The sequence below is a fragment of the Bipolaris oryzae genome (assembly GCF_000523455.1).
Source record: "Bipolaris oryzae ATCC 44560 unplaced genomic scaffold scaffold_74, whole genome shotgun sequence".
NCBI classification, from domain to species: Eukaryota; Fungi; Ascomycota; class Dothideomycetes; order Pleosporales; family Pleosporaceae; genus Bipolaris; species Bipolaris oryzae.
Window position 1 is genome coordinate 24,509 of NW_006911350.1, and position 23,165 is coordinate 47,673.

Consider the following 23,165-nt stretch of genomic DNA (forward strand, 5'->3'; position numbering starts at 1 on the left):
ACCTCTGATCTCTTCCTTGCCATCCCGCGACATGTCCACTTCGAGCATCTCGGCAGCCTAGAAACCTCTCGTCGCATATGACTTGCAATTCATGGCTACAAGCGTATAGTACGACTTCCCCCACTCCCTATTCCAATACCGTTCTAACATCCGCAACAGATGTATTCCAAACTCTTCCCTGGTTCGCCAGGTGATGTACAGGAGTTCTGGAATCCCAGCCGCCATCCCCGGGTGATGTGACGACTACGACGACAACGACCCAAGCGACGAGGGTCTGGGTGCGTCCAACCGGTTTGCTTTGTCACTCTTGACTCATTCCAGCTGTCCCCGGGTGATGGCGTGAATGGATTCCACTAGGAGATGTGCGACGCCTCAGTCACCCATATCATTCCCATTCCCATTCCTTCCCCGAGATCTTCGGGTGATATCAGAACTTCTTTCAATCCCTGAACAACCTCCCAAGTTCAGTCTCCAATCACGCCGGGGTGATATAGCGGCGGCTTCGACTCTACCTCCGACGACATGGCAAAGGGCACCCTCATCGAACCACCCTCAGTTCCAGCAAGCCCAGCATTGGTTTTCTCCTCAACGGAACCATGGTACTTTCCAGTATGATCATTCTTCTCCGGTGCGGTCCTTCCCCGGTATCCCCGGGTGATACTCGGGACCGCACTAACATAGATGAAGATTGTCGAGCAGGGAGAGAGTGATGATGGCTCCTCCCAACGAGCGCGATAGCACACTGGAGAATCGGGGCTGGGAAAACTGTATGAGAGATGGATGTTCTGGTTAGGTCAGAAGTCAACACCCCGTTTCCAGCTGAGGAGAACCCCTCCTGAAGGCTAGTGTATTTGTATTTGTTCTACAATGTTTGAATATAGAGAGTTATTAATACTTCTGAGTCTGCACTTCCGATTTTCATGATACTTTTTCAAAGTCTCTTTCTCGTATGAACACTGTCTTGATGTGAGTCTTCCAAATGAACAGTTGCCCTTGCATCTCTCTAGCAATGCGATACGATATGCACCGTCGAATCCGGGTAGGCTACAGCAATTTCATACATGGACGACAAGAATAACACTAGCAATAATCACTTCACAAAAGATTGAGAGGAGAAAAGGGTATCATTCAATACATCTACTCATCCAACAAATCCATAACTAATTGCGGAATAACCTGTACGCCCTCTCCTTTGATCGCACTAATTGGCACAGCCTGGACATTACGCTTCCACGCATGCTGGCGATGACTCGGGTGCGGCAAGGTCCCCTTGGTCACTCCATTCAAATACTGAAGAAGCGACTCAAAATTCGACTGCGTATCTGGCAAATCCGCCTTTGTTGCGACAACGAACCACGGCTTGGAGGATATGGGAGTCGTAGTGATGAACGGGAGCGGCTTCGGAGATGGGTCCAGCTGTGACGAGTCGATGAGGTCGGAGGTATCGCTGGGAGGGGGGCTGCTGCTGCTACCGGCAGGCATGTAAGTGACCATTCTGCGTTCTGTCTCTGCATTGAGCTCCTTGCCGCGGAGGGTCTCGTATTCGGAGACTTCACGCCAGAGGAGCTGCAGTGCTTGGACTGCGTCGCCGGCGGAGAGGTCGATGACAAAGGCGAGGACTGCGGCGCGTTCAATGTGGCGTAGGAAGCCCAGTCCAAGTCCTTTGTCTAGGTGGGCGTCCTCGATAAGCCCGGGCACATCGGCAATAGTGAAATTTTCTCGAAGTTGGCCATCTGGCCTGCGTGACTTGACGAGTGGACGGCCCTTGTGGTTGTCCAGCACAACTGTACCGACGTTTGGTTGGAGGGTTGTAAAGGCCCAGTTACCAACTCGTGCACGGCTATTGCTCAAAGAGCGCAACAGTGTGCTCTTGCCTGCATTGGGCAGACCCACGAGACCTAGATCGGCGAGGATCTTAAGTTCGAGCTGGAGGGACAACTTCAAGCCTTCGTCACCTCGCGTGGCCATCTTAGGGCGCGAGTTGAAGGGCGTCATAAAGTGCGGGTTGCCCAAGCCACCCATGGCGCCTGCTGCTATCAACATTGGCGTCTCCATGTGCTTGTCTAAATCCAACCACAAAGGCGCCTCGGGTTCGAGAGCGGCAAGGTGAGATCTACGTGGCGGAGGGAGCTTGGGAAACTTGATCCTGCTCAACTCCGAGGCCATGGTTCCAGGATATACAAGCCACCTATCTCTCCTATAGCTAGGCTCGCCCTGTTCAAACTCTTCCTCTTCGGGGTTCTGCTCCATCTTCCAATGCTCTTCCTCCATGATAGCAACAGGGTCATGTCTCTGCAGCTCGCGCACAATGGTTCCTACAGGGACAGTAATCAGAATGTCTGTGCCCCGCTCGCCGCCCTTGACTTTGCCCTGGCCATTGCGCCCTCTTCCAGCCTTGATTAACCGTCGCCGGGCCAGCTTATGCAGGGACGTCTCGCCGCGAACAGCTTGAATGTACACATTGCCTCCGCTGCCGCCATCGCCGCCGTTGGCAGGCCCTTCTTCAATGTACTTTTCGCGCAGAAAGGATACACATCCGTGCCCGCCCCCACCAGCCTCGACTGTGAGGATGCAGCGGTCAGCAAAAGGCGTGAGTGAGTAGTCGTCGGGTGTGGGGTCCAGTCGAGAAGTATCAGATGTTGAGTTGCATCTTCGCTGCGGCAGGCGTGGTTTGCGAAGCAGCCATCTGCGTGCAAGTAGGCCAAGTTGCGCCTGGGACACGGCGGGGTATAGAAACGGCGTCAGCGTACCGCTCAAGCAGCTGGGTCGAGCGAAAGACATGCGTCGAGAGCACAATTGGGGGCGTAAATGCTTTGTGATATCTTATGCCGTAGATTTCTCAAGTACGTACATCATCTCGCCGCCGAGCTAGCCAATCGCGGCCCGGTGATCGACGACGCTTGCGCGCAATTAAATCCTTGGCATCTTCTTCATCTTGTCTCGACGTTCCTGTGACTTGAACGCTACGGCTTCATTGCCTACCCTGGCCTTTACGCGACGGTTGAATACCTGTCTCTAAGGGATATGATCTATCTGTGAGTGGCTTATTACAATACCTGGTTCGGAAATAGACCCACGGACCCCGACATCTTCGTATCCACAACTACCTAGGGGTACATACAAGCGGATTCGCAGTATAATTTCTTTTCTCTACGTGTTCAAAACTGCAACACATCTCCTCTTATTTGCCATTGAATCAGTGCCTGGCTTGAAGTATCAGGACTTGCGCAATTGCTGCAAACTCCGGACTCCACCTCTTTCGCCAACAGCATATCCGCCCCGCCCCCACCATGATCCAGTGTGTCTTGCTAGCCCTGGGGGCGGCTACGCTCCATACAAACAACCAACTGTGGTCAGATGTCGGCAGTAAGCTCGGTCTTTCTAGTACCCTTGCCGCAACCCTTCACTGGTTTCTCAAGTGGGTGCTCTCCGTGTGGGCTCTTTTCGAAGCAAACTGGACATTAAACCGCTGGGCCGACAGGCGATGGCGTTTTTTCACCGACAAAAGCGTCTGGGACTGGAAGAGTGAGGTAGCTGTTGTGACTGGAGGCTCAGCAGGCATTGGCGCCTATGTTGTGAAGAAGCTCGTTTCCCATGGTACCAGGGTTGCAGTCCTGGACGTTAGCCCCCTGTCAGATGTCTTTACTAAAGGTTAGTCGCAGCACAGATCCAACATCTCCCCTTGCTAATAAGGAATCAGATGAGCTTGCTCTTATTCGGTTTTACAGGTGTGACGTCACTTCGCAAGACGACATACGCCAGGCTGCGGAGGCTCTACGCTCTGACTTTGGTCATCCATCCATTCTAGTCAACAATGCCGGCATCGGGAACGCATGGCCTATTCTCGACATCCCCTATGCCCGCCTTCAGAGCATGTTCAACATCAACGTAATGAGCCATTGGATCACTGTGCAAGAATTTCTGCCAGACATGCTTAAGAAGAAGAAAGGTCACATAATGACCGTCGCAAGTCTCGCTTCCTTTGCCACAGTAGCTGGTGCTGTCGATTACAGTTGTGCCAAAGCCGCCATCCTAGCATTCCACGAGGGACTTACGCTAGAGTTGAAGCATCGGTACAACTGCCCTGAAATCCTGACTTCCGTCATCCACCCCCATTGGACAAAGTCAGCCATAACAGCGCACTCGTCCATTGCACGCGGACTGGAGAAACAGGGTGGCCGGCTATGGGAAGCAGATGATGTCGCCGACACCATGGTCAAGCAGATCGTCGCCGCAAAGAGCGGGCAGATACGTCTTGGTCCACCATTCGTGTCCACACTTCGCGCTCTACCTACTTGGCTACAAGAGGGCATCCGTGATAGCCAGGCCTACATTGTTACTGGCAGTGGCTCAACAGGGAAAGGGTAGGTGCATTAGAAGTCTTTTGGGTCCGACAGGAATAGAGTTGGACGGTACCCAGCGGGTGCAGCAGACACAGACGCATTGGGCTGGGCATGTCATTGAGAAGAGAATATGTTTAAACAGGAATGCTAGACCACGATCTCGAGAGTTCGTATGCATCTCATCACTGCGTTCTATCTCTTTTGTTGATCTTCAAGCTTGTTTCTAGCAGGCGAGATTCAATCTGGCTGGTGCAATTTGTATCTCGTGCATCACCTTGATTCAGCCAACTCAATAAACAATATCGAGGTCTTTGCAGTTGGCCTAACCACCTGCAGACGACCCCAGGTACCTACAAGGTAATCTCACTAACTGAGCCCTAAGAGCATGCCTCAACGCGAATACACATCTATCGCAATCCTGATTTCAGAAACAAAGCCTCTAAAATCGTTCATGCACGCTTTTTAGCCACAGCCGCATCCTGCGCTAATGTTAGTAGTTGGCGCTGTGTTATTCTCGGACTTGTTGTATACGGGCGACTCAGCCCCAAAGGCCTTAACCCCACGCTTACCCTGTTTCGGCCCCCCGGGAACAAAGTACTCCAATAATAACGAAAGGGCGCTCCATCGGGGCCTTGGAACCAACGACCTTCGGGTTGGGTGAATAATCATATGTAGTTTCTTTGTTGTCCAGTTTCATGGGTTGTCGCGAAATTTCTTGTTTTTGTGTTATGCGATTCGATCGCGTTCAATGTGGGTGATTTACCTTGCGGTTTTTTCTTCCCAGTCTATGTTGTTTTATATTTTTGGGTTGAATTTGAGTGCGGATATGCGATGGGTTGGTTAAGAGAAGGTTTGGTCGCTGGTTGTATTGCGTCGTTGAGTGTGGGGAGTAATGGGGCGATGGAGGATAGACGAAGTAAGTGTGATGGAGATGTAGACTGTGGACTGTGGAAGTGGTTGATACTTACTTACTTGACAGATGGAGGATTATCATTTGCCAATAATGCAAACAGAAGATTCTCAGTATTACCACGTCAAGGACTGCCTTTTCATAATGTTACAAGGGTATCGGAGACGTCGAGCGATACTTCGCACGCATCAGCAACACACATTGCTTCCGTTGTGTTTATATCAACCCAGACGGAGTCTTCGACAACAATTTTCGAAGAACACACATCCCCTTCTGCGTCTTCACCCTCAGAATCAACACCGAATATACCATCTAGAACAAGCAGCAATGCGTCTTCAACCTCATCTATACCATATAGCTCAAGGACGATATTACAAAGCATCACAAGAGCGAACACACTTTCAACCACTTCAATACCCACCGTAATTCCATCGCCTATACCACAAGCTAAATTCGTCTCCTCGGCTTCATCTGAGATCCGATCGTCAAGCACCCACTTGCCGACAATCAAGACCGACCTATTCCAGATAGTATGGGATAGCCTTTCTCATAGTTCGAGTTCGAGCAGAGAAGCACATCTCACAGTCGCTAGTGTTACAACTAGCTGTACATATCCAACTCTTCCTGTCGCTTCGAGTAGTGCCACAAAGCTTCCATTACATGAAGTCTCTGATTGGGCCAACTGGTTGTCTCCAGTGTCTTCCACAATCGATACCAATAACGACGGAAGCAGCTCATTTGATACAGCAACAGCAAGTGCGACGACCATCACTACTCCTCAAGAAACAGCTTCGCCTTCTTCAGAGACCTTGATAAATTTCTCTACATCACCAACTACGGTACCCCACAACACTGCAAACATGTCTCTTCCTTCTGCTGCCAGTTCCGAGGCAAGCGTGGTTAATATTGATTGGATATCTCTCGTCTTCACAAGGCCCAACTCCCAAATCATTGCCCCGACGAGTTCTACCCTACCAACAGTACCTGCCACATCATTACCTTCTAAAGTCTTTTCGAACGGCAACTTCTCGGGTACTGTGACCACTGCAAGCTCAGCCGTACCAACTCGGTCAATTGTTTCGGATATCTCAAGTCCAACCAGTATTCCGTTTCCAGGAAACAACACTCTTCCCTCATCAGAAGTTTCCTCTACCTTTGTTTTTAGCACAGGAAGTCTCATGAGCAGAACCAGAGGCAGTACATATCTCCAGACGGTGCGGACGAGTTTACAGCCTTCGTCTGCGTCAGAACTGTTCACACAAACTTTCCTGATACCCACACCTACTCAATCCTTAGCATCTTCAACTGGTCCAGAGACATCAGCCGGACAATTGTCATCAAACATTATCTCCTCGATGCAACCAGCAACTACTCCAGAAATAGATGCCCCTTCCTCGATTGCTCTTTTGCCATTTCCAGTCAGTTCTTCAACTTTCACCATTTCGAGAAACACTCAAGCCAGTCGCACTTTTACTAAATCAATCTTTCCAACCAGGGTTGTAAGTAGCTCCAGTATAAGTACTACTGGTAGCTCGTACATGATCAGGACATCTAGTTCACGTCTTTCATCTATTAGCAGACCAGCGGTTCCCTCCACCTCCGTGACACTTAGTAGCTTCGTGACGAAGACGAAGACACAGGATTCTGAGTCATCATCGAGCACAATATCGGGAACAGACGGTATTAGGGAAACCATGAAGGACCAAAGCACAGCTATTCTTCCTACAAGTAGCCCCACTGAGACAGAAGCCGCAGCAGCTCCACCCCCACTGAAGCCATCTGAGACTGCCGGCGTAGTAGTCGGCAGCACAGCCGGAGTTCTCCTCGCAATCGTCGCTGCAATCTTCCTCATCCGCCGCTATCACGCACTGAAACACTCCAGCGATGACTCCGGCCCATACCCAGAAATGGCCTACCTATACGACCCATTCCCCGACCATTCCGACCGTGACAGCAGCCCCAACGAGACCTCAACCCTCATACCCAGAGACACTGTTATCTTACCATCCACCTCAAACAAAACCAACCCACTCCCCCGCACCCCCCACAACTCCCTCGACAACGAATACCACCACGCCGACACCAACCCCACCCGCTACACACTCCCCGGCAACCCCTTCACGTCCACCGACCCCTTCCTCTCCTGGCGCAGCTCCCACATCCTCGCCCCAACCCCAACCCCAACCCCAACCTCCCCCTCCCCCTCCGCCCTCGCCACCGCAGTAAAATCCTACAGCAAAGGCCCCCAAAAACCTCTCCCCCAACCCCCACACGCCCACCATACTCCTCTACCCAACCCCCACCATACCCCCACACCATCCACACGCAGCAGCATAAAACCCCAACACTCACTACGCCGACTCTACTGGGTCGATCAAGCATCAAGACCGTATACACCTCTCGCGCAAGAATCCACCAACAAAAGACAGAAGCGTGGCCGCATGGCTACGCACGACTTACCGCTTCCGGTAGATGCGAGGAGCGAGACGCCGGATTCGATTACTCTATATGCAGCGGCGGCGTCGTCGCCGTCGTCGTCATCGGCTCCGTTGTGTTATTTTCTACCCGGCGGGTTCTCGGGAAGTGCGGAGGCTGAGGAAAGTATGGTGGAAGAGAGGGAGGACGACATCGTCGTCGTCGTCGTCGCCACCTGAGGAGATGGGGGATAGTGCAGCAGAGGGTGCCGGGGAGGAAGAAGAGGAAGAAGTGGTATATACTAGGGATTTTCCATCACCCCCCCTCCCCCAAGCTCACTCGCCTCTATGCGCCAGCATAAAAGTCTGGGGGATGCACTTTGCGGTGAGGGTTGGATACTGTGTCGTTTCTCCGCTTGGAGATTTATCGGTGTAACTGGTTTGGTGGTGGTGGAAAAGGGGGTGTGAGCCGGGTGTATGGTAGGGGGAGGGGTTGTAGGATACAGGTATTTTTTTTTTGGGGGGGGGGGGGGGGAGGGGGGAAGTATAGGAAATGGAATCGGTGTGGGCTTTGTATATTCTAGATTTCATTTCTCAAGCTTTGCGGTGGAGCAAAGGATATTTTCTCTTCTTCTTCTTCTTCTTCTTCATTTAACTTTGTCGATAGGGGAGATGAATAGTGTAGTATCCGCATCTCCAAAGAAGTGGGGGGGAGTTTGAATCTCATAATCATTTCAATTGCAGTTTTTTTCTTTGTTTCGAGAGGAGAGTGATTACATGGTGATTTTGAAAATATAGGCATTGATATGGAGATGGATAGTGGTGGTTGGTGGTACTATGCTCCTAGGTTATGTGTAACGTCAATGAAGTCGCTGGATGGATATGGTAGGGTAGAAATACGCATTTCAAGGGAGGATGGGGAGAATGGGAGAATGGGATCTAGACGGAGGTATGGCGTCGAAATTCTTTCGTAGAAATGTGTATCAGTGCTTCCACGTATATGGTAGCATCGTCCAGCTATTACAAACTCCAATACTCCACAACACTGACGAGTAGTAATACCAACATACTGCTGAGAACAACTCGATCACGTGCCTAACCAACTTCCAAAATCAAAGCTGAACCTACTTTCTACTCATCCCCTCACCCCACATCTCGCACCTCCATACTTCCTCAGCCTCACTCAGCCTCACCCAGCCAACGCTTCCCCCCTCCACAACCACGCCTCTCCCCCTTCTCCGCAGCCCGTCCCTCGCGCGAGCCTGGAGTCTGGATCTCCCACTCCCGCAATACCCAAATGGAGAGTCCCGCAGCCCCATGCGTCATGTCCGCACACCCTCCACCCTCTCCAAAAGAACCCTTGCACGCACACACACCCTCTCTCTCCAACCGCTGATATCATTGAAAATTGCAGCGGGGGGCACACACGCAGACAAATTAGACGAGGGAAAAAAGCAAGAAAGACAGAAAAGAGACGCGAGAAGCGAGAAGCGAGAAGCGAAGGAGAGGGGAGAAAGGGAGAAAACGAGAGGATCGGCTTAAAGTGCCGAGTACTTACATCCATCTTACCGGTTATATGTAGGTCTAGTGTCGTATGCAATATGGAGGTGTGTGTTGCGTATACGCCCTTTTCCTCCTCTACACACCTCTCTTCTCAGCTTCCCCCCACCCCTCAGCTCCTCGGTCCTTCGCTCCTCGGTCCTTCGCTCCGCTTGCATTCCCCCCGCCTAAACTTCGGCGCATAGAAAAGCCCCATTTATAGAAAAAGTAAAAGACACAAGCGTAGAGTAAGTAAGCGAGAAAGATCGAGAGCGGGACGGAGTAGAAGCTAGAGCGGGGGAGACCAAAGGAACGGACGAGACCAGAGGGGAAAAGAGGGAATTGGTCGTGTGTCAACACAAGTTCCGTGCCAATGTACATAGGAACGGTTGTCACACAAAGGAGACATTGTGGTCCATAAGCCGGTACTCCATGACGCGACTGTGATCCCTTTCTCCGTTCAAACCCGCGTGATCTTCTTTTTTTTATGTCGTGTGACCCTGCGCGGTTCGGGGAGTAAGTGAAAGAAAAAAAGGGAAAAAGAACGAAAAAAGGGATTGGAAGGTGCGTGCGTGTGCAGGGACAGCGGAAAACCCCGAAATCAAAGGGGATTTTTTTTTTCTTCCGTGGAACGGAGCAACGAGCAAAGGGAAAGGTTGCAAGGACCATGGGAAGGACGCGAGCAAAAAAGCAAAGAAGAAAGGGATTTCGAAGAGAGAAAAGTTTTTTGAACTATGACACTTGGGAATGCAGGGAAAGTGGACAGGACGGTTGGGAGAAAAAGCAAAGGTGATTAGAAAATAGTAGAGTGTGTTAAAGTCTGTTATTACGGACGTGAGTGCATGGTTGCATGCGCTCAATCCTTACAAATAGGCGGGGGGGTGTGAGAAACGCAATCCTCGATTCCTTCGAGGGATTCAAGGATTTCAAAAAAAGCAACCCCCACCTGTTTGAAGGGAGCAGGGAATGAGGAAGGGAAAACGTGGTAACAAGGTCAGCCTTGGAAGAGAGAGGAGGGGGGAGAGGGGAGGGGGGGACATGGCCACCCACCACACCATCCGTTTTTTCTCTTCAGCCCCGAAGACGGACCATTACACCTACATTGCACTTACATTTCCTCCCTACCCCAGTGGCAAAAGCTAAGGCGGACGCTTTTTTTGGTTGCATTGCGTCTGATGAGATCGCGAAGGGAAAAAAATAAAAGTAAAAACAGGAAAGTTGGAAGCAAGGCAAAAACCAAGGATACCTGTTCATGTTATTCCTTTTTTTTGATGTCGCTGCTTTTGTTTCGCCTGCTTCTCTCTTTGTGCAGCTACCTTGCATACAAGGCATGGTCGCAGTCGTCAGCATCGCTGGGGGCTGAGGCTGGGCTGGCACAGACCCCCTCTTTCCCTTTTTAACCACTTTTTTTTTCTTACCGGGTTAGTATTTTTTCTGGGTACCAAACTTTCGCTTTTGGGGAGAGGTAGGGGGAGGGGGGAAGTGGGAAAGGAAAAAACTTGCCCCACGTCCTGTCGCGTGGCGGGCGCGGAGTCAGGTCCGGTATGCACGCTAGTGGGTGCGGCACAGCCTCGTCTCGAAGTCCAATGGATCTTACCTCCGTGCGTTTTCTTTTTTCTCTTCCTTCTTTCGCGTGCGGGCCTGGACGAGTCCGTGTGTGGGTGCATGTGTGTGGGTGCCGTTCAAAAAAAGAAGAAGGGGTGTTCTCAGCCGGCATCATCCGGAAGGCACGCTGCACAGGCGGTGTGAGGCCCGAAAAGTAAAAAGTTCCGAGACGAAAAAGCAATCAGTACAGGACGTCATCGAGTAAGTGCTCCGCAATCTTCAATGCGACTGCATAGGCATGGGCCTGACGAGATCTCATCTTGCATATGCACGTACGAGCATGCACGTCTATGCACCAGGGGTCTTTCCATGTTAGAACCGGTCCACTCTTTTGCTTCTTTCATGTACATATGCATGCTATGACCTAGGTGTAGTTATTGAACATGCTAATATACCGCCATAAAATCTGGGGGGGCCGTGACTGTGACAACCCCACTATCTGTGCTTACGATTGTGGGAACTCTCGCCCTCCCTGGCCCTGATTGGTTCAGAACCTGGCAGCCTGCCTTGTCATCCAAAAGGCCGTTGTGGAACATCAGACTCCCGCATTTGAACTCCTTCCCAATTATGGATCCGCAACGGCCAAAGCAGAGCAAGGACTCCCTACTCCGCCCTGTGGTTGTATTCGCTCTTGCCGTCGGCTCCTGTCATCTCCATCACGAAGCGAATCCGACCGCTAACCTGGCCAAAAGAAAACGAAAGAAAAGAACAAATGCACCAGCTGTTATGCCATGCTTCCAGAGCTCTTGTTCAGTAATCTTCAACCCGTCACTACTCACCCACGTATACCCCCCTTCCTCATAGACGGTCAGAGGCGTCGATGCAGTCGCACTTGTTCTTCCGGTGGTTCCACAACTCCATCAGCCACTGGTGGGGTGTTTCAATTTCAATGGGGCCAGGACACAGCGGAAGCCTTTGTCGGCATTGTTGCTCGTACTCGCGGATCGCCAAATGCCACCGCAGTTCCCCAATCATGCACTCAACCAGCTCCTTGGCTTGTTCGTTATTCTCACCAAGTGCATCAAGAATACCCTCAGCCACAGCCTTGGCTTCGTCAGGTGGAGCCTGGGTAATGTGGCAAAAGTATTGGCGCCTGTAAACCTCCAAGGCAGAATCCCGAGGTGGAGCTAGACCGCCCATCTCACTTATGAGGATCAAAGGGCTCTCAGTGTAGTTCCAGGTTCGCGATTCATGTATGGAGTTGCGATACAATATTTGCACGTCAAAAAGGTGTAGCCTGGTCGCACCTACATGGACAGAATTTAACAGCTCCTGTCTCAAGCCATTGGCATCCAGGTTCGAGTTGAGAATGGGATTATCAGAGTCCAGATTGATGCGCCGGGCTTCCCCCTTGGTGACGCGTACTTTGACGAATAGCGTGTGCACTTCTCCCAGGTATAGCTGAGCAATCTCCTTATTCCCGTAAAACTCGATAAGCTCGCAGCCTGTTCGGGTCCGGACATCGACGCTCAAGCCAGTCAGCTCTCCTACAGGCTTTGTGCATCGCGCATTTCGTAAGATGCGCTTGATGCGACTGGGAGTCGACTGATACTTGGACCAGTTGCTCGCAAAAACATTACTACAGCAGGTATCAGTGCAGATCGTATCCTGAAACTCTGGCTGGCGACGATACGGAAGTACTGCCGGATTGATTCTATGGAGATGGAGATCTGCAAAGTATTTCGACACATCATGAAGTACGTGAGCTGCGGGCGATAGTACAATAACATGGGTACGGCCAGCCTTGAGATGTTCGACCTCAAGTGACCTAGCTATGCCAAGGACGACATCGACCATGGATGGGTTTGGCCGAGGCGGATCCCAGACTTGGGTACCGGACCGTAAAATCCTAGTTGTAAGTTCTCGGATCATTGATTCTGTATCCTTGCCGAAGCGCCGTATCGGACACAGCATGTCAGGTCGATTTCCGGTCACTTTCCGGTGAGTGCAATGTGTGGTATACAACGCCAACCGGTCCCCAGAGCCGAGGTGATACTATAAAAAGTAAGCACAGGAAAGCTAGCTAGTTAACTTTCTTTTTTCGCCAATGCAGCCTACCAGAGCTCCGTTGACTGCTTCTAGGGACTTTTCCAGACAGGCCTGGGTCACATAGTACCTATGTCTTGCGTTAATTTGCATCTTCTAGACCGATGTGTTTTGCACTTGCCCGTTGTCTACCACAAAGACCACGTCTATCGCGGTTTCAGAAAGAGATCTCTGATTGTGTAGAATGCCCTCAATATCGATTGCGACGGTAACCTCCTGTACGTCCTCTGTAAGCACCTTGGCATCTGGGAACAGTCTAATCGCCGCTCGTAAAGTGGTCGGTAGCGCGAGAGGCGAGTCCGGAACATACGCATCAGCCGCCTCTCGGTCGTAGTCTGTTGGTGGAGGCATGTGCTTCTTGAAGAGATCCATGAAAGACTTGACCTTTTCCCCGCTAAACACCGTTAGTATTTTCTTTTTTTTCGCGTAGTAGGACGGGAGTGACATACTCGCGAGCATTCCTTGCCAAATAAGCCATGATGGCGCTTTGATCCACGCCTTGCGCAAATGACCTTTCCTTGTCCTCATCGTGATTTGTAGATGTTGTTTTGACGGGCGATGAGACTGTGTCAGACACAGTTCTAGTGCTGAGACTCGTATCCTCAGTGCCTTGACGGCGCAAAAGAGGAAAACCATTCGTAAAGAGCCGCAACTTACTCGACTTGGGCCGCTTTGGCGGTTCGTTACGAATTTGCTCGTTATGGATCACACCTTCTAGAGCTTGTTGAGCGCTCACACCCTCAGGACTCTTGGCGGGATCTAGTACCCTTGGCGCATGTGTAGATTCAGACAAGGGCCCATCAGGCAAAGGCCAAGGCATGGAACCCATGGTGTGCGAAAAAAGCCCTGAGGCGCTATTGACATGCTTACCTTGACTGCTGTTGCGCGAATGCGTCATTGAACCCTCAAAGCTCGAGCTTGAAGCTGATGAGCGACTGTTCCTGCTCTTCGGTATCGTCAGAGGATGGTGGCTTGGAGTACGACTGATGGATAGAGGTAGCGTGGTGCACGATGGTGGTGGTGGTGATGCTTTGACTGGACACGCCCCATCAAGGACAGACAGGTCGGCGATATCATCGAGCAGCAGCTCCTAAATATCGCTCTTGATCTCGTCGATGATATCGTCTAGTGGTCCAACAACGTACTGATCGCCAATGTCACTGTGGGTGGACTTACGGAAGATGCGCCGGCGAAATGTCCCTTTGCGCTGCTTTTTGTGTATGTGTAGCGGGGATGGACAGAGGTGAACGTATGGAGGCAGGACGCTGCCGCTTGTTGTTGCGATCATCTTGAGCGGGCCAGTGTTGACAAACAGAGGTTCAGTCACCTCACCTCACGCAGCCCACTCACACTCACCGTGAACTGCTGTAAGTGTGCGAAAGCCAAAGCCAAAGCCAAAACTCGCTGCCTTTACAAATGAAGATGACTAAGAAGAGTAACTAGTGCACGGATTGAGATGTGAGATTTACACACAAAGTCATAGATGCAAGGTAGATGTAGAAACTAAGGGAAGGGGGCTAGCTATCGCTTAGAGAAGGTATGATAGTGGGAGGGGCAGATCAATAGGATCATCGCCCCTGCCATGCAAGCAGTAGTGTTTGTCCTTGAGTGTACATAGGCCGCAGTGACATCGACGAGCTCCTGCCCATCGTGGAGGCGTCAGGGCAGCTCTTGCCAATGTGGCATGTGCACATTATACTTCAGCAGTACGAGCGGCAGCCATCTCTAGGTGCATCTTCATTTTCTCCTGCATTTCCTCGTCTGCTTCACGGAAGCGAATCTAAAAAAGAAAAGAAAATGTTAGTCATGTTGTCTTGCATATGTGTGGGTGTCGAGAGCTTACAATGTCTTCTCCAGCGCCTGTGCCAAAAAGCACAGGCTCAGAGAGACTCGCCTTGACTGCTTTTCTCACACGCTCCTCCCATACACCCTCCCAATTCCATTCTCCAGGGCGCCTGTTTGGGCCTAGCGCATTGCTACTTTCTGACTTGTCACTTACCGGCAGCTCAGGGCTAGGCTCTGTGGGTGGAGATTGCTGAGCTCGCAGAACAGGAGCACGATGGGCCCGCCACGCGTGATAGGCTCCTGGATTGGCAGCGGCATCGAGCGGAAGCGAGTCCAAGATTGACTCATTACTGAAGGTGGAACGTATGTACTCTATCATGCGCACAATGGAGATTTCCTCTGTCGAGCGGGCCGCACCAGGAGCACCCGAGGTGACATTGAAGTCGGAACGTGTGGGACTGGCCAAGGCAGAGCCACTGGGGTGACGAGAATCAGGCACAGAGGATCGAGTTCGTCCAAACCAGTGTGGGAAGCCGTGTCGCAGACTGAATCCACCCGGCGGCAAGCGCTCCTCATCCGTGGCACTTACGGTATCCGACTCGGCAGATCCAGTCGTGTACGTATACGTGGTAAGCGGCGTGAGCAAGGGGTGAAAGACATCGGTGGAAAAGGTCACTAGGGGGGGTATGGCGGGATAGCTTGGTGGGAAGGAGATTTGGAAGCGTAAGACTGCAGGCGCATATGGTCCTATCAAGAGGTGAACAAGGGGGCCAATCTAGATGGACGAGAAGCACCAGGGGAGTCGCTTAGCCCTATGGAACACCCTACCTTTTCGCACGAAGATCACACCGACCCACAGTGATGGGTCGCCAGGCGTGATGCTCAGGAAAACGCCATCAAGTTGGGCATAGCGAAGGCGCGAGCTGTGCGAATGTTAGGCTTGCGCTAGCAGGCTGTGTGAGGTGTAGGAGAGTGTGTGTAGCCTACGACGTACAACTCGACAAGGAGATGCTGCTTCCGAAAGGACGGCAAAGCCGATGCAGAGCCTGACAACGGCATCTTTTTGGCCAACAGTGACTGTGATAGTATATGTACAGTGGTTCGGCATGCTCTTGGAGCACGGCGGATGGGCGCTTGGCGCTGGCACTAGCGCCAGCGCTAGCTGAATTTACGCGATCAATGTACTTGGCTTGGCCCCCTTATCGTGCACTTCGGCCTCATTTGCAACTGGTTTCAAGTGCAACACAAGTGTGTATACCTTGTGATGTATTTTTTTCACCGGCAAGGCAAATGAAGTGGGCGCACAGCAGCAATTATGACGGCGTTCGGGGCGGTGCGCCGACGTGGCAGATTAGTAGTGGTGATGTTCAAGAGTTGACCAGGTCATTTGAGGAAGGGGACATGGGGGTATGTGTGGTGAGGCGCCGATTATGGTAATATTACAAGTACCGGCCTTGATTTCCCGATAGTGCCGGTCCCCCGCCTGATCCTCATCGTTCATCTCTATCAGACATTTTTAAACTCGGGGCGCGGTGTGAAGTGCGGCCAGGGGGGGGGGGAAGGAGGATTGAGGCCGAAGGATCTGTGGACAACATGCACCGGACCGAGTGTGAGAGGGAAAAAAAGCGAAAGGCCGATGCCCAAAGGGTATGTATAGGCAGGCACAATGGAACAGAGGGCGTGGTAACTGCATTTGGACCGTTGCATTATTGACGGGCCAGGGTGCCGTTGCGGCGACACGGGCACGTATGTAGTGTGGCACGCCATTGCCAGAATCTGGCAACCCGGGGCGTCAAGTTACCGGAGCCGCCCTGTGAGTGCCGAGCCCGCGCGTGTGCGGGCATGGAGTTAAGGAGAAAGGGCGCCGGGTTAGAGCGGGCAGGGAGTTTAGGCGCGAGAGTGCATCGTTGTGTGGACGAGGTTGCTGTCGTGCGACGTTGAAGTCAAAATGCGCTGGCTCCAGTCAGGGCGTCAAGGGTAGCCTTACGGTGACTGTATCACCAATGGGCGCCAAGGAGTGCCACGGAAGGACCCCGGATCATGTGTGGAGTGAGGACATGTGGGACTTACTATACATGGCAGGAAGCAAAAGAGGCGTCGTGGCAGCCGAATCGAGGCGACGTCGTGGGCAGGACGATGAGGGAGGGGGAGAGGAGCAGGGCGCAGGGCCAATTCTGATCGACCCAGGCTGTCGGAGTCGAGGCTGTCGGTGAGTGGGCGTAGGTGTAGGGCGGACAGCAAGTACTACGTGTGCAGACTTTGTAGTGAATCATATTGCAGCCGACAAGCGCGTGAACTAGGCAAACCCCAACCCTCTGAAACCTCGCAGACCCAAGTAGACTCGTGTGCTGTGCCGTTGACAAGTCGCGGACGCTGCTGCATGGTGAGGTCGAGCAGCAACCTAGGAGCAAAAGAGCATGGCGCCATGTTCGGAGGATTCCAAGCAGGACAATCAGAGGGCCAGGGGCATGCGTCGAGCAAGGCTAAAAAAGGCGGTGGCTGTCTCAGGCGCTTCCATGTGCTAGATGGTTAAACCCTGTCTCTCGCGTGGAAATCTGCAGGCCAGCCTTAGATATCCACACCGCCATGGCCGCTTGGGCCATGGCCCACACTGGCTGCGTCGAAACAGCCGTTATACTTTGACACCTCTGCCGTGCAGCTTGCGCTGCCCCGGGGCCAGCACAAGCAAAGCATCGCTCGACGGGCTTGCGACGGCTGGCTGGCTTTGCTGGCTTGCTGGCTGGCACGAGGCTAGTAGTGGGGGGCCCACCAGGCGAGGTGGCAGTGGCAGTGGCAGTAGCAGCATGGGCAAAAGCCAAAGCCAAAGCAAGCCAAGGCAAGGCAAGGCAAGGCATGGCAATGGGCATCTATGATGTACGTATGTACCGACGCAGTTTAGACGACGATACGTGTGAAGCGACTATGTATGTACAAAGCGTGTCCAGCGCACACGAGGTGCGGGCGAGGGGGGTCAGCTGACGGTGGGGGGGGTTTTGCAAAAATGGGAGCAAATGCCAGAGCTGATTTGATGGCAGCGGAGGGGCAATGACAATGACGGATTGTACCATGTAGATACATCCAGCTAATAGGCGTCTAGAGTAAGTCAGGACAAAGTAAGAAGACATGGCATGGCCAAAGGGCACATGGCAGGCTGAGGGGGCAGGGATGTGGGTGCGATGGGTAGCTGGGGCAGCAAATGAAGGCGGCGCAGGCAGGGAGCCAGGCCGTGATCTGAGGGACGCGAAACGCGCTGCGTCGTCGTCGTCGTCGTCGTCGGCGAGCCGAGCGGCGCGACTCGTGCGTTTGCAGTTGGAGTGCTGACGGCAACCGGGATCGTCGTCGTCGTGTGTGTTTATGTAAGTAGAGTAGCATGTAGCAATGTGCATGGCATCGCGACTGAATGAGCGACGCAGGTCTGATGCGCGTCGCCGCATGACCGGCCGGCGTGCAGTGTCGCAGCGGAGGGCTCGAGGACAGGCGGGCGCTGGCGGGCTGTCGCGGGCGCTCTCTACAGGCTGTCGAGGACCGGAGAGGCCAATACAGACCCATACAGGCCCATACACCGCCCTTTTTTCCCTGGGAGTTGGTGGCGGGCCGGTTGCAGCAGCGCACAAAGATGCGTCGTGTGTGATGGCACAGTGTATGCTGGACAGGCGGGTGGTGGGATGTGTACACATGTTCCATGCAGTGCCAATGATCTCATCACTGGGAGCCCATGGGCGCTCGCAGCAGCCTGAGCAGCCTGACCCATTGCCCATTGCCCACTGCCCACGCCCGTGCCCGCCTGGCTGCGCACTGTGGTCTGAGCTGGGCTTCGAGAAATTCTTCGGCGCCTCTGCTGACTCGCCGCCCGCCGCCGTCGCCAGTCTGGCCGGGCTCTCTGGCTGGCGCTGGTGCCCCTGAGGCGCGGGCGGGCTGGGCGTGGTGGTAGTGGTGGTGGTGTTTGTCGCGGGCTGGAGCTGGATGTGGCAGGGCAGGGTAGGGCAGGGCAGGGCAGCCATGGGTGATGGGTGATGGGCGTATGGGCGTGTGGGCAGCAGGCCGGCACCGTGTCCCATTTGTCGGCCGGGGCTGCGGACAGGTTACCGGTTTCCGTTTACGGCATGTGAACGGCCAGTTGCGGCGCCGGCATGTCGTTCCCATCTGGAGCAGGGGCGTCCCTGCACGGCTGGTCTGTGCCTGTGCTCTCGCCTGTGCCTCCGCCTGTGCCTCCGCCTGTGCCATGTCTGCTGCAAAAGTCCGCCGTGGTAGTGCTGCGAGTAGTGGGAAAAGCATGCGGGCCCTTCTAGCGCCGAGTCTTTGGGTCCCGGGGAGTCGGGCTGCGCTGGTGATCCTGTTCCTCTTACGAGCCACGTCCAACGCTCTTGTAACTCTCCCCTGGTCCGCCTTACTCGCTTCCTTCTAGCTTCGTCCAATGTCGTGGATTCCGCCCAACCCGAACCACCGCCCACCACCGCCAGCTGCTCTCTTCCCCAGCCCAGCCCTGGCCCTCCCTTCAGGGGTCGTTGGAGTCGCCTCCAGCCCGAGCCAGCCTGCTTGCTTGCTTGCTTGCTTGCTGATGCTGCTGCTTCTGCGCCTGTCTGTGTCTGTGCCTGCTCCTGCTCCTGCGGCGCACACACTCACACGCACCATCATCTCCACTTGATGCTCATGTCTGTCTGTATGCCTGTCTGTCCGGTGACGCCCACAAACAAACGGCCTAGCAGTAGCAGCAGCAGCAGTAGTAGTAGTAGTTACACGTACGTAGTTTGCTTGCTTGCTTGCTTGCCCGCCGCCCACTGTGCGCCCTGTCGTAGCAACCATGCCATCACGGATCCGCTCCTCATTTTACATTTGCTGGTCCTTCCGCTGTCCCTATCCGCCCACACTACGTATCCATACCCACTGCCATCACCGCTTCTTCTCCGTTTCTTCCCCGCCGCCACCATCCTTGCTCACTCCCAGCGGGCTATCCGTTTTCAGGACGCCACTGAAATCTTGCTGCTCCTTATATACCTGTGACACTCGTCTCCTTCCAGCACGCTCCTCTTGAACCCTGGAGGTACCCATCTGTCCCAGCCCTCGCACATGTTTTATCTCTCTCCGTCTGCCACCTGTTGCTGCTGCTGCCGCTGCCACCACAATCGCCTTTAACCCCCCCAGCACACCAAACATTGGTTCACATAATCCACCCTACTACACCCCACTCCCCCGTCGACAACTTGAAATACACACGCGCCCCGAATACTATTACTACTACTACAACAACAACTATCACCATCATCACCACTACTACTACCACGACCACTACCACTACCACTAACACCACAATGCCTCGGTATGGCGCCCCAACTGCCATGGGCAGCGCCAAAACACCCTTCCCTACTCGACAGATGGCCGTACTGGGTAAGCCGCACTGCATCCGCCCCGACCTCGTTGTCACCGTCATGTGACTCGCTAACCGACCATCATCAGCCCTGTGCCGGATATGCGAACCCATCGCCTTCATGTCGATCTTTCCCTATGCCTACTTCATGGTCGAATCCTTCATGAGTGGCCAGAGCTCAGCCCAAATTTCAATGTACACGGGCATGGTTACTTCGTCATTCGCCTTCATGGAGTGCATCAGTGGCATTTTCTGGGGCCGACTCAGCGACCGAGTTGGACGGAAGAAGGTGCTGCTCGGGGGCCTTCTGGGCACGGGGCTGAGCATGCTTCTTTTCGGCTTCTCCCAGAGTCTGCCAATGGCGCTCATTGCCCGGGCTCTCGGGGGTTTGCTGAACGGGTGAGGTCATAGTCTGGTTTAGCGCCAGAGCCTCGCTAACCGAATATGCAGGAACATCGGCGTACTCCAAACCACCGTCGCAGAATTGATCACGGATGAGCGACACCAGCGTAAGTTTGCCCTAACCTTTAATTAACAACGCCGATCCTAGCTGACTTTTTTTCCCCCCATAGCTCGCGCTTATTCCATCATGCCCTTTGTTTGGTGCCTTGGGTACGCTTTCTCCTTCGGCTTCCCCCATTTGTCCTTGGCTGACCGCTCATTTTGCAGCACCATTATTGGCGGAGCCCTTGGCGGCTTGCTTGCCCGCCCTGCCGACGTAATGCCTTTTTTCAAAGCCACCATCTTCGAAACGTACCCGTTTCTTCTTCCAAACCTTGTATGCACTGGTTTTGTTATTCTCGGACTCACGGTCGGCATCCTGTTCCTCGAGGAGACTCACGAAGATCGCAAGTACGATCAAGATCGCGGCCGCGAGGCTGGCCAATGGCTGCTCCGCAAGCTCTGGAAGCGCGATGCAGAGCAAACTTTTGACGACAAGGATGCCTCACTAGACGAAATGACATCGATGCTCAACGACCACGACCACAATGCCCAGGCATACCGCAGTACTGAGACTTCGCCCACGCTCTGCAGCACTCGCACCTCGATTTCGGAATTGCCCGACTTCTCCCTCGACAAGGAACTCCCACCCGCGCCTACGATCCGACAGGCTTTTTCCAAGCAAGTGTGCATCAACGTGGTATGCTACGGCATCCTCGCATTCCACACAATCTCGCTCGAGCAGCTTCTGCCCATTCTCATGTCCAAGAAGCTGCCCTCTGGCGACGACCAGCATCTTCCCTTCCACTTTGAGGGCGGATTCGGATGGTCGACTCAGACTACCGGGGCTTTCCTTGCTGCCCAGGGCTTCCTCCAAATGTTCGCTCAGGTCATTGTCTTTCCCTGGCTTAGCAAGAAGCTTGGCAGCCTTCGCACCTTCTGGATCACGCTTTCCTGCTACCCTATCCTCTACCTCCTGGCTCCGTATCTGGCCATTCTTCCTGAGAGCCTCCGCATCCCTGGACTCATGGTTTTGCTCATCGCCAAAGTTACCTTCCAGTCGCTCTCGTATCCCTCTCTGGCCATCATCCTCGCAAACTCATCTCCCTCGAAAAAGGTGCTCGGTACGCTCAACGGTGTTGCCATGTCTTCTGCAAGCATTGCGCGCGGTTTCGGTCCTACTGTTTCCGGCGCCGTTGACAGCCTAGGCACCTCACTGCACATGTCGGGCCTCGCATGGTGGACCATTGCTGCAGTAGCCTTTCTCGGCTGGCTTCCCGGATTCGCTCTGCAGGAGGGCAACAAGCGACCCAACTTTACTTGCCAGGACGACGAGGAGGCCCTTCTAGACAACGACTCTGACGCCGATTCCATCATCACCCTTACCCCGGATGAGACGGTAGACACCGTTCTCGCAAAATAGACTTCGAAAAGTTCACGACCTACACAACACGGCGCATTCGTATATATACATATTCTTTTTCCTCTTCCTCTTCTTCGCCTTCTGGAATACAGCCCCTGCCATGGACTCGACCTTTACGCGCTGGCAGCGACCCTCTCCTTTTTGCTTTTGCATTTCACCTTGGGAATAATAGACTTTTATTGGTGGGTTCGACGACGAACCCTTTGTACTCTTTTTTAATCGGCGTATATTATCATGGGAGCGACTTAGCGACATGACTTATTTGGGCGGCACATTTGAACAACATTTTTATTAGACGGAAAAGCTCAGTTGTATTCAGAGACCAGCAATGGTTGTTGAGCAGGCGTTTGTTTCAAGAACAGAATACCCCCGGCATGTATTATTTCCCCATCATCACACTGTATGTACTATGTTAGTTAGAATAGCTTGCTCAGGCAAATGGATGACATGAATGATTCTCAAACACTAGCAGAGTTGCTTTTTTTTTTCTTGTTAGTTCCGGACTACGCGTGCATAAGCATGGGGGAGGGTTGTAACGCTGACAGGCCTGACTCGGACAAAGAGTTGCAGCGGTGAGTTGGCTGGAATGAAGCCGTGTGTGGGCCCGATGCAGAGTCAGAATGATCTACGCGAGGTTCTGCGAAACAAGTCTAACAGCATAAGCATAACCGAAGGGACCGAAGGGACCGAAGGGGTCCCCCCTTGGATGTTACAGATGCTTCCTTTTTGCTTCTACACGTGCCTGAATCGGTGTGCTTCATGCGCATCGCAATACTCAGGGTCCCGAGTCAGTGACCACCATGCTAAGAGTGAGGATCTCCGGCACAATGCTTTCAAGGTCACGGGGTGAAGCAACTAGCACCGCGTGGACTCATACTTATCAGGCGAACGTCTCGGTGGTGATTGCGTTTGGGGGGGGGGACAGGAAATTATGGCCAAAACCCAAAATATGCCCCACTCGCGATACTTGGTAGCAGTCATGATGGCCGAGGTGTGTCGCAGTATTAGTAACCCAATGTCCTAGCCCACGCAGCCAGCCTATCTACAAGACACTGCTGGAGAGAGATAAGGGCCACGGCACAGCCTACTAGCTATGCAACGAGCGACCAACAGCCATCGATTGCTTCGCGGGGGGGACAGGCAGAATGGCACCTGCACGCCCGCCGCGCGATTTCTTGGACACGCAATCGCATCCCACGTTGCTATCTTGGTCGGCCACTGTGGTGTTGGTGGCATTGGCATTGGCATTGGCATTGGTGGTGGTGGTTGACGTTGACTGACTGACGCCTTACTA

The 23,165-nt window shown here is 53.2% G+C and overlaps 8 protein-coding genes across 8 annotated transcripts; 3 read left to right on the top strand and 5 right to left on the bottom strand.

The window, feature by feature from the left end:
- Positions 1-1,137: 1,137 nt before the first annotated feature.
- Positions 1,138-2,781, bottom strand: COCMIDRAFT_96624 (uncharacterized protein; the record flags this gene model as incomplete). Its single annotated transcript, XM_007690254.1, has 1 exon — positions 1,138-2,781. One exon carries the CDS (start codon positions 2,779-2,781, stop codon positions 1,138-1,140), a length of 1,644 nt encoding a protein of 547 aa, XP_007688444.1.
- A 509-nt stretch (positions 2,782-3,290) lies between these two features.
- On the top strand, positions 3,291-4,368 carry COCMIDRAFT_96648 (uncharacterized protein; the record flags this gene model as incomplete). The annotated part of the gene is made up of 2 exons (XM_007690255.1): positions 3,291-3,651; positions 3,701-4,368. The coding sequence occupies 2 exons, from the start codon at positions 3,291-3,293 to the stop codon at positions 4,366-4,368; spliced, it is 1,029 nt and encodes a 342-aa protein (XP_007688445.1).
- Positions 4,369-6,947: 2,579 nt separating this feature from the next.
- COCMIDRAFT_96574 (uncharacterized protein) lies at positions 6,948-7,907 on the top strand (the record flags this gene model as incomplete). The annotated part of the gene is made up of 1 exon (XM_007690256.1): positions 6,948-7,907. The coding sequence occupies one exon, from the start codon at positions 6,948-6,950 to the stop codon at positions 7,905-7,907; it is 960 nt and encodes a 319-aa protein (XP_007688446.1).
- A 3,702-nt stretch (positions 7,908-11,609) lies between these two features.
- On the bottom strand, positions 11,610-14,145 carry COCMIDRAFT_37179 (uncharacterized protein; the record flags this gene model as incomplete). The annotated part of the gene is made up of 5 exons (XM_007690241.1): positions 11,610-12,806; positions 12,870-12,927; positions 12,979-13,251; positions 13,307-13,947; positions 13,999-14,145. 5 exons carry the CDS (start codon positions 14,143-14,145, stop codon positions 11,610-11,612), a joined length of 2,316 nt encoding a protein of 771 aa, XP_007688431.1.
- Positions 14,146-14,550: 405 nt separating this feature from the next.
- Positions 14,551-15,701, bottom strand: COCMIDRAFT_96593 (uncharacterized protein; the record flags this gene model as incomplete). The annotated part of the gene is made up of 4 exons (XM_007690257.1): positions 14,551-14,637; positions 14,701-15,389; positions 15,471-15,565; positions 15,637-15,701. 4 exons carry the CDS (start codon positions 15,699-15,701, stop codon positions 14,551-14,553), a joined length of 936 nt encoding a protein of 311 aa, XP_007688447.1.
- Positions 15,702-16,148: 447 nt separating this feature from the next.
- COCMIDRAFT_96635 (uncharacterized protein) lies at positions 16,149-16,349 on the bottom strand (the record flags this gene model as incomplete). The annotated part of the gene is made up of 1 exon (XM_007690258.1): positions 16,149-16,349. One exon carries the CDS (start codon positions 16,347-16,349, stop codon positions 16,149-16,151), a length of 201 nt encoding a protein of 66 aa, XP_007688448.1.
- A 797-nt stretch (positions 16,350-17,146) lies between these two features.
- COCMIDRAFT_26712 (uncharacterized protein) lies at positions 17,147-19,570 on the bottom strand (the record flags this gene model as incomplete). The annotated part of the gene is made up of 5 exons (XM_007690234.1): positions 17,147-17,509; positions 17,708-18,430; positions 18,486-18,868; positions 19,094-19,341; positions 19,386-19,570. The coding sequence occupies 5 exons, from the start codon at positions 19,568-19,570 to the stop codon at positions 17,147-17,149; spliced, it is 1,902 nt and encodes a 633-aa protein (XP_007688424.1).
- Positions 19,571-19,951: 381 nt separating this feature from the next.
- COCMIDRAFT_26713 (uncharacterized protein) lies at positions 19,952-21,871 on the top strand (the record flags this gene model as incomplete). The annotated part of the gene is made up of 4 exons (XM_007690235.1): positions 19,952-20,027; positions 20,097-20,406; positions 20,458-20,516; positions 20,580-21,871. The coding sequence occupies 4 exons, from the start codon at positions 19,952-19,954 to the stop codon at positions 21,869-21,871; spliced, it is 1,737 nt and encodes a 578-aa protein (XP_007688425.1).
- Positions 21,872-23,165: the final 1,294 nt, after the last annotated feature.